At 51.4% G+C, this 13,109-nt stretch overlaps 2 protein-coding genes across 20 annotated transcripts in view; both read right to left on the bottom strand.

Annotated features, from left to right (window-relative positions):
• The window catches only part of Garnl3 (GTPase activating Rap/RanGAP domain like 3), a 142,659-nt gene extending 142,325 nt beyond the window's left edge, over nt 1–334 (bottom strand). Inside the window, exon 1 of one of the 2 annotated variants that reach the window (XM_028884762.2) lies at nt 213–334. In XM_028884762.2, coding sequence (XP_028740595.1) covers nt 213–292 — 80 coding nt within the window. In that variant the 5' untranslated portion in view covers nt 293–334. The other variant, XM_028884764.2, reaches the window with a different exon arrangement.
• Nucleotides 335–1,802: 1,468 nt separating this feature from the next.
• The window catches only part of Ralgps1 (Ral GEF with PH domain and SH3 binding motif 1), a 243,429-nt gene continuing 232,122 nt past the window's right edge, over nt 1,803–13,109 (bottom strand). For 12 of the 18 annotated variants that reach the window (XM_028884772.2, XM_028884769.2, XM_037204530.1 and 9 more), the window contains 3 exons: nt 11,804–11,896; nt 11,533–11,638; nt 6,140–9,670 (listed from right to left, as the gene is read on the bottom strand). In XM_028884772.2, coding sequence (XP_028740605.1) covers nt 9,435–9,670; nt 11,533–11,638; nt 11,804–11,896 — 435 coding nt within the window. In that variant the 3' untranslated portion in view covers nt 6,140–9,434. The other 6 variants (XM_028884775.2, XM_037204526.1, XM_028884779.2 and 3 more) reach the window with 1 other exon arrangement.

Raw genomic sequence — 13,109 nt, 5'->3', positions numbered from 1 at the left:
AGCCTGCCCGCCGTGCTTGCTTCTGTGTCGCGCACACAGGCCCCCAGAGCCCACCGGCTCCTCAGCTTCGTCAGGCTCCACGGTCCACCGCTCCTGCTCCTCACCATCCCCACAGACCCAGGCCCTGCTCGCCTACCCCTGCGCCACAGAGCGCCCTGACGGCCCTCCACACTGCAGCTCTGCCCGCTGGCTTCTCGGCCGACCCTCCTCACCTCAGCGCCTCCTGGTCCTTTCTATCGTAGCACCGCCCTCTTTTGGGGGCCGCCCTTCTCCACGTCCCGCCCACAGGCATGGCCCCGACCCAGAAGCTCAGCCTCTTCTCCCTTGAAGTCGGGGTCTGTGCTTGCTGCAATTCTGCGTCTCTAGACCCTTGGTAATTCTGCCCCAGCAGCTCCCTAACTGCCCTGCCCACAGCACAAGCTCCGCCCACCTATCGCCGCCTACGTCGCCTCTCCTCACTTCAGCTGGTGCCTGGATGATGCGGGTCTTCCTGGCTGGACTGACGGTCCACCATGAGGTTTACACTACTTCAGGATCCAGCCAGCAAAAGGAGGCGCTGCTGTTTCCTGGTGGCCGTTTGTGGTGTCTGACACAGTGAGGCTGACGGGGCTGGAGCTTTGCTGGCTACCAGTCGCGGGGTTCAGGTTTTCATTCATCATCTTCCAACTTTGTGACCCACCCCTCCCCCATTTCCTCCCGAGTCAGAGACATCATCTTAGGGCCCTTGAACACTGATGCACTGTGCTGGGGGCAGGAACTCACCGAGTCAAACTCAGGATGACTTTTGCCATCTTTTCTGTTGCTGTGATAGACACAAGGACCAAAAGCACCTTAGGGAAGAAAGGGTTTATTGGGAAGCCAGAGCAGGAACTCAAGGCAGGAACTGAATCAGGAACTATGGAGGATCGAAGCTTTCTGGCTTGCTCATCTACTTTTCTTATGCAGCCCAGACCCACCTGTCTGGGGATAGCACCACCAACAGTGGGCTGGACCCTCCCACAGCAAAAACAAAACAAAAAACCCAAAAAGCAAAAACTACAAACTTGTCCATAGGCTGATCTGAGAGAGGAACTCGCTTAGTTGAGTTCCTCTTCCCAGGTATAGTCTGGGTTTGTGTTAAGTTGTGCATCCCTAGGTTCTGGTCTCCCTTGATGCTGCACAAGCAGAGACTGGAAAGGGCATGGGTGTGTGTGCCTGCGGAGTTGCCACTGGAATCCACAGTTCTCTAGTTTATAATCGATCTCTTTCTCTTGCACACATACACACACACACACACACACACACACACACACACACACACACACACACTTTCTACTCCTTTCTACTTCTTAGTCCTTGCCACAAGTTACTACTAGACAGACTTATTTCATATCCTTTCCTTTTCCTCTAATAAACTGGAGTGGGTTTGCTTTTTGCTAGCATCATGACTTCCTCCCTAACCTATCTTTTCAGACTTAGATCTCATGGTGACTGGAATCCCCCCTCAGTAAGCTCAGGTTGCCTGCTTTTTTCCCATGTGCACCTGCCCTCTGTCTCCCTGACCTTCCACCCCTACTCAGGGCCTCCATGTTCTGCAACCTCTGATCTGAAACTCCCAAAGCCCCCGTCCTCTTAGGTGTCCCCAGACCCTTTGCCCTCTTCTCCGAGAGACCCACAACATTGTCCCTGTCCCTTTGCCTCCTACATATTTGCTAATTACTCTCAGCTGAACCCTGGGCAGTCCACACCTCTTCCATGTCTGTGTGTGGCCCAGCAACTGGCTGCCAAAGTAACTTCATGTGACTCTAATAAATGGAACGATATTCATTGGAAAACACATTTAATTTCAAAGTAAACAAAGATGTCTGTACATTAAAGTATTTAATTAGTGAAACAGTTATTATCAGTGTAACAAGCTGAAAAATACAGCAACTTGATACAAGACTGAGGTAACAAAATACTTCACCAAAAATCTAAAGAATCCCAAGGAGGATGATGTTCAGTGGTTATTGCAGATGAGACAGTTTACAGACAGCAGAGAAAGTCCTTACACAACTGCATGCAGGGTCTGCTGGGGGAAAGACAGCTTGGGAGGATGCAGCATATTTAACAAGAAACAAACTAAGATGTAGAAACTCATTTTCAGTTTACTTGGAAGAACACATAAAGAAACTGAAAACTACTCTCTATGCAACATTTTCAATGCTAAGTGGGAAACCATGCATTTTGGCACAAAATTTATTAAAGATTATACCTCACTAACAAATGAATTACTATTATTTAATTACTGAATAATGGTCACAGTCCTTCCAAAGTAGGCAGACGATCTATCACCTTGCTGCTCTGAGTGGGAATTTGGGGCTGTCCACGGGACACACACTTGAGCAGCAGCAGGTTACAAGGTGGATGGAAGTCCAAGTCCAAGTTCTCAGCTCCCAAGGACATGTGGCTCCCACTCATACTGTGTTTGAACTTAACACTGAAGTTAAAGACTAGAAGTGGGGAGCCCGTGAATACTGCAAGCATTCAGACCCTACTCTCATTCTGCCTTTGGGGTTCTCCCGTAACCATTCTTGAACACAGCTCTGTACCTGGCTGCTCAGAGCTAGTCAGCCTCCAGCACGGGAGGTGGTACTCCAGCTAGTCCTCAATGCAACTGACTCTCACAGAAATCCCATGCAGTTTGGGCCTTCTGAAGTCTTTTCTGGAAGAACCAATGCACAGGATTTGTATTCTGGGGTAGTGGAGAGCAGAGTCTTGCCAAAGCTGGTGTGTGAGGTGGGGATTATTTGTTCATTGACTGGTAAGTTCTACAAAGGGCCAAAACTGGATTTGTCTTGTTTCTAGCCATTTTCATTCTGGGTAGAGCCTGGTGTACAGGAAGATGTGAATGAATGTTTATGCAATAAATACAATTTCAAAGGGGGTTTCTGCTGTGTTTTTTTCTTTTTTATAACATGAAATCACCCAACATATCAATATGACATAGGGCCAATTTAAGGGTCACACAAAAGGGAGGCTGTGGTTTTCGCAATATTCAACAGCGGTTGCAAGCATCCACAATGTTGGTGCAGAGCTCTGGAACCCACTTGAAGAATAAAGCAGCCTTGGCTTATAAACGGCTTCCCAGTTTTACAGATCAGTTTCTATCTGAAAAGTGATGTAAAACAAACCACTTTTCTTAGGCTTGGGGGGTAAAGTGATGGGAGAAACACTGGCCATCTTGGTAAGAAGGACAAACAGAGAGATCCTGCCGGCAAGACAAGGCAGGTCCTTCAACAATTCTGTGTGTCCACTCGCTCAGCATCTCAGTCTGGCAAGTGCCCCATGGAATCTGGTCTGGGAAGGGGAGGGGGAGGGACCACACTCTCTCAGTGGCACGTTTAGGGCCATGTTTCTGCTGCTTTCCACCAAATCTAGTCTCCACAAGGCATTCTGCTTGCCAGGATGCACTTGGCTGACCTTGAGCTACAAAACTCATACACTGGAGAGGGACAGAAGTTACTCCCATCGTGAGTGAGTGGTTCTTGGAACGTGACAATCCCCCCAGCTGCCCCTCCCAGCTTCTCAGCAGCATTCTACAGCTCCCACTTTGGGGGTGCCACGTCTGTCTGCATGACAGTGTGTGACTTAACATAGTATCTGTCTACTATGGACAGTCGAGCAAACCACAGAACTGCCTCCTCCCAGGCTAAGAGTCCACCAAAGGACTTCTGCCTCTGTCACTTGACCTGGCCACCTCCCCTGCAGCCTGTGGGACAAGCCAGCACTGGGGCCACCAGCACTGAATGGCCTTGCTTGAGAATCAAATCTTTTAACTCTATCTCCAGAGCTCTTCTGCCACCTTCAAGGCTCTCCAGAGTCCTTCAAGGTTTTTTTTACTAACGAAGTCCAAGCAGTTTCTTCAAGAGTCCATGGTAAGGGTGCTTCTGGGAGGGAAGTCTGGTTTTTAATCAGGGAGGAGATTAGACACTTTGAAAATAATTGTGATTGTGCTCTTTCAGATTAGGCCCAAAAGAAAATATTTGTGTTGGGTAAGACAGATCTGTAAAGGGCAGAAAGTTATCTGAGTGGAGACTGAAATTCTGGGGCTTTTGATGTCTGGTATTTCATGTGTGAGAATCCAAAAGAAGCTGAAGAGTGGAGAGGCCTACAGGAAACCAGCAGCTGATGCTCTGGTCTTGCAATTTCATCCAGGCTTCTGACTTTTTAGAAGTTAACAGGCAGACTCAGGGTTGATGTAGGTTAAAGTGTGACCATGGCGTGGTTCTTGTCGGAGGTGTCTGCAGGGTTTGGTATTGTCATTCTCCTAGATTCTAACTGGAAGAGATGTTGGCAGAATCTGGTGAACACACCTGGACCCCTGGTGCGGGTAGAAGTGCAAGGCAGCTGTGGTCAAGTTTTGATGGCATTGACTTTACCACCTGGAGCTTCTCTTGGCATGAAAATATCCAGGCTCTGTTCACAGGACGTTTAGCTTCAGAATCAGCAATGCTTGACCAACACGGACCGCCATGGTAACAACAACTTGCCCTACCAAGTCATTAACATTCTTAGAGAGGCGTCACCATTTGGTTGTAATACAGTGGTGGGTTTTCTGGTGGTTAGCTCATGGTTATGATGTTGTTTGAAACTTCTTGATTAGTGTTGGAAGTTCTTTGGGATGGTTTGATAATTGGTTACTGTGTAAAACCCTGATACCCAGAAGGACTCAGAAATTCAGCCTTTTCCAGAAAATTGTTTGAGGGTTTGTTCCCCAGGTTAGAGTACCCAGATCAAGGAGGAAGAGGAAAAGGGACAAAGGGCATCTGTGATGATAAAGGGCTTGAATTAAAATGTGCAAAATGGAAGTCGCCTTATGGATGACAAAAGGATGGATATAGGTCCTTGTCCATGAATACAGAGCTGGAGATCTCACTCCCTAGGACATGTCACCTGGCCATCAACAACTGGGCCCTTGGACTTGGAGAACGTGCTGGTGACTACATTTATGGGCAAGACTGAGGGGGCTTAAGGCCTCCATGTCACTCAGCTCCCTGTGTGATCAGGAATCGTGTGGCCGGCCCTGGCAGTGGTGGTAAAGGATGAGAAAACAGGAGCAAAGTTCTGCCCTGTGGGAGAATATGGGGTGGTGTAGCTCCTATATGACTGACCACTGATCACTGGGGGGGCTCCACGCTGCTGGGAGAAAGGCCACAACTTCCCACATCAGCGTGGTGGGAGTGGGCGAGATGAGAAAGGCTGTAGGCCCCCCAGGGGAGCTCATGGAGGGAGCAAGCAGGCCCGCGCCCCGTCCACAGTCCTGAGACTGATTCTGCCTCAGGCTGACAACGACAAGACCTAGGAGGGCCTGGGGCCCAGGGAACAGGCCATCCAGATGAATAGCACCCATAGAACAGAAAACAAGACACGATTTAAGGCATTGTTTGTTTACAGTAAAAGAACTCAAGGGACCCTTAACATGGAGCTTCTGGACTCCCTTCAGACTTTTCCTAGAGGACAAGGCTGGAACTAAAGCTTCAAGCAGGGCCTCAAAGCCAATAAGTGTGTGATGTCACAAGTCTTGTGCCAAAATGTATGTTTCTCAGAGAGCTCACACTCACTCGCTCACACACACACATGTATGGCACGCACACGCAGAGGATGCTTTTGGGGTATACAAAATCTGAGGCGGCTCTGGTTGAGCGGCCTGTGCACTTGGGGTGTAAGCAGCCTGTCCAGCAGCCGTCTCCACTCTCCAGCCCTCTGAAGGTTAACGCCATCCACTCTGTGTGCAGCAGAAAGCATGGAGAACCCAGCGTGGGTCAGATGCTCCCTTGGTGCAGAAGCAGCTGGTGGACAGACGATGGCCCAGAGAGGGGGCGTAGGGGGCGCAGTTTGGGGTCTGACAACCCCCCTGTGGGGTGGAGCTGCAGGATGAGTCATGAGAGTTGCTGTGGGTTGACAGGTGGATCTCACACTGGGGAGCCATCCAGGACTGTGAGGCTGCAGGCCATGTTCCTCGAGTCCAGCTATGAGGCTCCAGTGCTTTGGCCCACAGCTTATGCCCAGAGCTGCTCTCCTCCACCGGACCTAGTCCAGGCTCCCAGGAGCCTTTGAAGTCACGCCAAGTCCTGCAGGTACTTATTCAAATGACATAAGGTTTGCAGGTACCTAAAAGAGAAAGCTCACCTGCTTGTCAAAGTTTCAACCCCCAGAAAGGGGCAGGGGTAGTTCCTGAGGTTAGGGCCATGTGGAGGGATGGACATGGCAATGTCAGCTGCCACTGAGGAAAGACTGCCATGTGCCAGGCATTACTTGACTACTTCCTATGTACTGTCTTGAGTCCCCACGTGAACCCTGTTAGGCAGATGCTCGAAGTGTCCCCATTATGGCAATGAGGAAACCAAGGCTTAGACAGGCTAAACATAAAGTGAGTGAGAACCAGGCGAGATCTGAACCCATGAACCACCACTATCCTCTGAGCCGAAGACAACTAACTGGGCTGGGGCTGTGGAGGATGGGATCTGATGAAGCAGGGTGAATGTTGGGGAAAGCAGCCTAGGAGTGGAGGATGTCGTTAAGGAATGGTAGGGAGTGGCACAGGAGGAGGAGAAAGTATGGGGAGATCATGAGCCCCAGTATCTTCTCCCAGAGGCTACCAGCCCCATTGTCAGAGTATTTCCCTGCCTTCATAGCTGCCTGCAGACCCTCAGCTCTGAACTTTCTCCCTCGGCACTACTGGAGTGTTCTAGGGTTGATTAGACATGACTTCACGAAAAACAAACCCATCTTGGTGTCAGTTTCGCCAAAACGAGAAATCAGAAAAAGATGCATCTCTGTACCAGGAGGCAGTTCCAAGAAAGTCCATAGCCTCAAAACTCATGGGAGCAAGAAACGGGGAACTGGTTCTGAGATGGTCGGCTGAACCGACGGAGAAGAGTGGTACAGAGTGACCTGTAGCCACGCGTGCCAGCACTGCTCAGCCTGAAGACTAGCGCAGAGGAGCGAGGGGCAGGAAGGGACACACGGGCACGGCTCTACTGTGACGGGGTTCTTAATGCTGTGAAGGAGGCCTGGGGTGTAGCTCCGTGGTAGAGCACTTGCCTAGCAGGTGAGCCCTGGATTTCCTTCCCAGAAATAAAGTGCAGCAGGGACGTAACACGTTAGGAGAGGAAAAAGGTTATGGGGAGGGAGAGACTGACTTCGGGGGGAGAGAAAGGTTTCAGGACCTGTTTGGGGCTCTAGGTTGGGGGTGGGGGCAGGGTATATGGGTGTTTGTAGCTCAGGCTGGCCCTATGATCTTCCTGCCTCAGCCTCCTGAGTGTCCCCACACCTAGCTCTACTGCTGTGGTTTGTATCTCACACATACATTGTAAACAAGCTTAAGGAGATTCAGTGTCAGAAAAAAACAACTTTAAGATGTGCAAACAGAAACACAGTCCATCGCAGACTCCATGTGGGAGGCTGCAGCTCCCTCTCCTGCCCTCCCTGGCTCCCCTCTCGGGCGCACAGCGACTGTTTCTCTGCTGTTGTTCTTGTGGTGGTGGTTTTCCAAGAAAGAGTTTCTTTGTGGAGCCCAGGCTGGCCTCGAACTCACAGAGATCTGCCACCTCTGCCTCCCCAGTGCTGGGATTACAGGCGTGCGCCACCACTTGGCTCAAAGTGACTGATCTAAGTAAGCCTCTACCATTGAGTACTGAAGTTGTCTCCGTATTTTATACATCACAGAGTGTGACTATTTGGTGGAAAGCAGATTGAAAATAAAAGGAAACAAGGTATAAAAAGAAAATCCTTCTTTTCCTAGGTCTGAAAATTAGACACAGATCCATGGCAGAACTTTGCCAGTGCGTGAAATCCTACCTCTGAGTCCTCCGGCCCGCAGGCCAGTCCGCCACACGGATCTGCTGTCCTTTCTTGCTGCTCTTACTCTCCTGAGTGCATCCTCACTCAGCCCCCCCTTGCTGCTCCTGGCTGAGGCAGTCTCTTTCCCGCCAGGCACCGACCTCAGGGTTGGAAGGTGAGCCTGAGTCACATGACCTCTTGCACATGGGTTCTGGGGCCTCCCACATGTGGCTGGTGGGCTTCAGTGTGCTGTGCTAGCTCAGGGATGGTAAGGGAGCCCAGGGCTGATGAGACCAGAATGAAAGATCCAGCTTTTCCTCATGGCAAAGCTTGCTGCAGCAGCAGCCTCCATCAAGCTTCGGCCTCTTGTTCCCCTTGGTTGCCTTGAGATGGCAGTGGGCCCAAGTCACAGGCCCTCCCATCAGAGAGATGGGTAGTGACCCTGACTTAACATGTAGAATATAAGTAAGCTGGGCTCTGAGTGCAGCTCTGTGGCAGAGCGATTACCTGGTATGCTTGAGGCCCCGGTTCAGCCAGACTGTCTGTCTGTCTATTCATCTATCTCATAGGTAAGTGTATATATGTAAGCACTCTAAAACTAGAGAATTCTACTTCCTTGTATGTCGTTGTAGTCATTTTACAGGAATGTGCTCATATACATACAATCCACACAAACTTAAAAACAGAGATCATCCTTGCCTATGGCAATGCCTTTTGGAACTCCTAGACCCTCTACTATCTGGCTGATGGCTATCTGGTGTTGCTCAGGGATCTCTGGCAGGCTGGAGGTCTCTGGTGTTTCTCTGTTATGGACAGTACCATGATGAGCGTGCTTCAGCATATAGTCTTAAGGACAGAGGTGAGCCTAAGTACTCAGTGTAGTTTACAGACGGGGTGAGCGTGTCCCACAGTCCCACAAGTGAGCCAAGGTACTCGAGTGTATTCTGGGCCTCCTCGTAGCAGGGATGCTGCCTACACGGCATGCAGAGAGCAGGAGGCTCCGACACACCCTCACCTGTGCTGAGGGTGGAGGCTTCCATTTCTGCCACAGGCCTGGCCAGCAGGGCATGACTCCTGGCTCTCTCGTACAGTGACAGGGACTCTCACTCTCAAAGAACGGATGCTGGAGAGTTCAGTTAGGAGCTACGAGGTCAGGGATGGGAATGAGGTGACCCTGAGTTGGGTGCCCAGCTTCACCACTCACTAACTATGGAACCTTGCGCAAGTGTCCTTCACTTCTGAGCCTCGGCCCCTCGGTGTATGAGGGAGACAGTAAGAGAACCTATGTTATAGGGCATGGGAAGACTCTGCCAATGGCTGCACGGGAAGCCTTCTGAACGATGCTGACAAGGACAGAGGAAGAGGCGGGACCAGGACCCATATCCAGCAGCCTTGCCTGGCCCATGGCTGGCCCTCAGCTGTTAGCAGTGCACTCCCCAGGGTAGTGGGTAGAGAGACCCTGTTAGTCATTTGGGGTACTCCAATGAAATCAGCTCTGGGGAACCATCTCAACAGACACTAGAGCTAGATCACCGGACAGCGTCACACTCGCCACCTCAGTCTCCTACTGGGTGTGTCTGGGGCATTTTCTTCAGTGGAAAGGAGTCAAAGTTCCGGTCCAGAGCCAGGCTTCACACAAAGCTGTGCAAGGGTTGCCTTGACTCATGGGAAAAATGAAAAGCAGGTGCCTGGGGACAGCACAGATGGACTCCGAGGGGAAAGGGAGCCTTGCAGTCTAGGGGTTTCTGGTGACAAACAGGGTCTGGGGACGTTACCTGAGGCCTGTTGCTTTTACACGCATCATCCAAGTGCTTGTGCCACAGTATCGCGTGAAACCGGGAGCCCGTCTGGAACTTGTAAACATTGCCTGATGGGGAAAGGAACCGCTGGTCAAGAAGGAGACGCAGAGGGCTGGTTCTCGTGCGTTGTGGGAGCATGAGTCTGCACGAGTGGGAGAAGCTGCCACAGCCCAGGATGAGCCAGCACTGGCAGGGCAGGTATCTTTGGACCAGGCTTCTGAACCAGGTTCTGAGCACTTCTCAAACCAATGTTTTCAAATGTATGAAACAGAAAGAAAATCACCGGTACTAAACGACTACACACAGTATCATATGATGTGAGTCTGTGTGTGTGTGTCCGGTATCCACATCCTAGCACCCAGAGCAGGTCGAACATCATGCTGGGATTTCAAGATGAACAGCAAATGAGGTTCTGAGACGTCGGCAACCATGCATGCTATGAAATGCCTATCAGTTCTCCTGGGGACAAAACCCACAGTGTTCCTGAAGTTCTTGACACCTGATGCTCAGATTCACAATGGAAGGAAGACACCATTATTTGTCACTGAAGACCAAGATGTAGTTTTCATGTCCAGTTGATAGACCTCTTTAATTCTATCAGTAGACCTCCTGACCTCATGTCACATCTCCGTCTGCTTGAAGATAGCACTTTCTTCTAGGCCAATGGTTCACAACCTATGGGTCACAAACCCTTTGGGGGGTTGCATATCAGATATCCTGTATATCAGATTTTTACATTACGATTTATAACAGTAACAAAATTACAGTTAGGAAGTAGCAATGAAATAATTTTATGGGTGGGAGTCACCACAACATGAGGAACTGTATTAAAGGGTCGCAGCATCAGGAAGGGTGAGAACCACTGCTCTAAGGTCAAGCAGGAGTGGCCGCCTATGGTTCCCATGGCCACAAGGGCTCACAGTGGAGCTTGTGTGGGCACAGCTTTCTTTCTTCCTGATGAAAAAAATCACTGGCCCTGGCCAAGGCCGCTAGGGAAAAGACTCCAGTGATACCAGAGTAAGGACACCTGTGTGTGTACAGCAGACATGCATCCAGTTACCCCAATTTAGAGCAGAGGACCAAGCAGTCTACTGCCCCCCTACCTGCTGGGTGCCCTTATTTCTCAGCTGTAATCATGAGAACGTGACACTTATAGTCCCCCGGCCTGCACCCCCATCATCCTTACCAGGGAACTTGCTAGAAACACACAGTCTTAGTCCCTAGCCAGCTCTACAGACCCCAAATCTGAATAGATGCCCAGATGACGGGCCTGTGCTTGAACTCTGTACTCAAACATTCCTCTTACTTAGGTGTGAGCATGCACAGAGAGTTTGCTATTCCAGTGAGCTCATGTGCTATTGCTATTGGATTTTTGTTTGGTAACTTGGGCTACCCAGGAAGTTGGCTGTAGATTGCTGGGCACGTCATTGGAGACAAGGGTCCCTAGGCAGGACGGACGGCACCAGAACCTTCCCCTCCTCTTAGCACGGTCAAGGGATGGTGGAAGCAACAGGGACAGAGAAGGAAGTGGGGAAGATGAGTTGGAGCTTTGGGAAGTTACATGGTTCTGTGAGATGCTCTTAGACCTGAACGCTGTGCAGTCTCATGGTAAAGCTATGTCAGGGGTCCCCGAAAGCCAGGGCCCAAGGCTCTTCTAGCCCCAAGGTTTTTCTTCATCTAACATTGGCTGTTATTTACCCAGACCCTTGGGGGTCATAGAATGAGGAATGATAGACCCATTAAGTAAAGGCTAGACCACTCTCACTGCTCAGTGGAAACATCAACCAGAATCTAAACAGCACCGAGGACTAGACTGGATGCCAGGCAAACCTCGTGTGAAGGGAAGATGATGGTCTCAGAGCTCCCAGAGCTTCAGGGCACACATCTGGTCAGAGAGGGGACAGAGGGGACAGTCCAGTCCGTTGCCCACCTTTGTCGGGGTTATTCAGCTGGAAGATATCCGGGTGCTCTGGGTCATCAGGAAGTTGCACCATCCAGCCTATGATGGAGACCTTCTTGCCAGGTGTAGATTTATACTAGAAAAGAACAACAAACGGCTGGGAGGCCTGGGCCCATGCCCTGCCCTCCACAAGGGAGACTAACACTGGCAGACAAGGGTCCTGCCCACCCTAGCCCTTGCAGCCATGGGGGTCACTCCCACTAGAGGAAGTCCGGCATGGCTGTCTTTTCAGGGGACTTACGTGTTTTCTGTCTGTGCCCCGCAAGGACTTGGCTCCATAGTATAGGAGGGTGGATCCTGAGAGCACGACCCAGTACCTAGTCCACGAGGACAGCTGCAGAAGTAGGAAGGCAGATGATGACACTGGGGAGGGCATGGCCTCAGGCCGCCTGATCATGAACATGGCTAGCCCTGTTTATGCCAACCCAGGCCCCCCTCTTCTCTGGCCCTCGGCCATCCTTTGGTGATGCCACCTCTATCCAGGCCCCTCCTTTCTACACCTTGTGGAAGATGCCTCAGTGCATAAATTCTATGTGTCAGGGGAGCTGGCCCAACAGTGTACCAGGAAAAGACACGCCACGCTGCCGCATAGAAACTGAAGTTTGCAATGAGAGCTGAATTTTGAGGCCTTTCTGCGGGCAGGGCCAAGCTGGACCTTTGGTGGCGCTTTCAGGTCTGCAACGCCAGCACCCCATTTGGGGAGGAGAGGACTGTGCCTCCCAGGAGCAGGTCACTGGGCATCGTGATACAGTCCTCTTCCCAGTGGGAACAGCTGTGCCACAACCAAGGAAAAGCTGTCTTCAGCCTGAACGACAGCGCAGGATGCACAGCCAGACACACAGGCTCAAGTGAAGAAAGCTCACAGAAAGAACAGTTCGCCCTACTGTCTGTGAGGGGTGTGGAACTCCATCCTCCTCCGTCCCTGGCTGACGAGTGGCTTAGTGGACAAAGGTCCGGCCCCTCACCTGACAGTCTAAGTGTCATCCTGGGACACACATGGCAGAAGTACAAGCCCACGAGTGCGGCTTGTCCTCTGACGCACTCTGTACCTGTGGGTGTGGGACGGAGAGGGAGGAAGGCCATACCACGGGACAGACACGGGGCCCCATGCCGTAGGAGGCTTCAAGTGTAGCCTGAGCTGCGGTGGAAGCTCTCTCCACCTTATCCACGATCCAACCATCCAATTGGCAACTAGAGACGGGGGCTCTAGAGCACCCGCAGGGGCAGGCGACAGGGCCCAGGCATCTCCAGACAGCGCTGTGGCAGGACAGGAGGGCAGAGCAGATGCAGCGCGGAGAGGCGGCTTGAGGATGAGATTGCCTCCCAGGAGCTGAGGCTCTGTCACGCGGGGTCAGGGTGGCTGTGACGCCCAGTCTGACGTGAAGGCTGGTGGCGGGCCTGAAGACGCTCCTGACACCCTATCCCCGTGCCTCCCCCACTGGTGCTGGCACGCTGCCAGGGAGGGAGGGAGACTATATGGGATACCACACAGCAGCCAAGGGACTGCGAACCATGCTGCCTCTTTGGGCTGTGCAATCCTCTTCCTT

Source organism: Peromyscus leucopus, chromosome 4, assembly GCF_004664715.2.
Source record: "Peromyscus leucopus breed LL Stock chromosome 4, UCI_PerLeu_2.1, whole genome shotgun sequence".
Lineage (NCBI taxonomy): Eukaryota > Metazoa > Chordata > Mammalia > Rodentia > Cricetidae > Peromyscus > Peromyscus leucopus.
The sequence above is the reverse complement of the archived record's forward strand: the minus strand, read 5'-3'. Positions and strand labels throughout refer to the sequence as shown.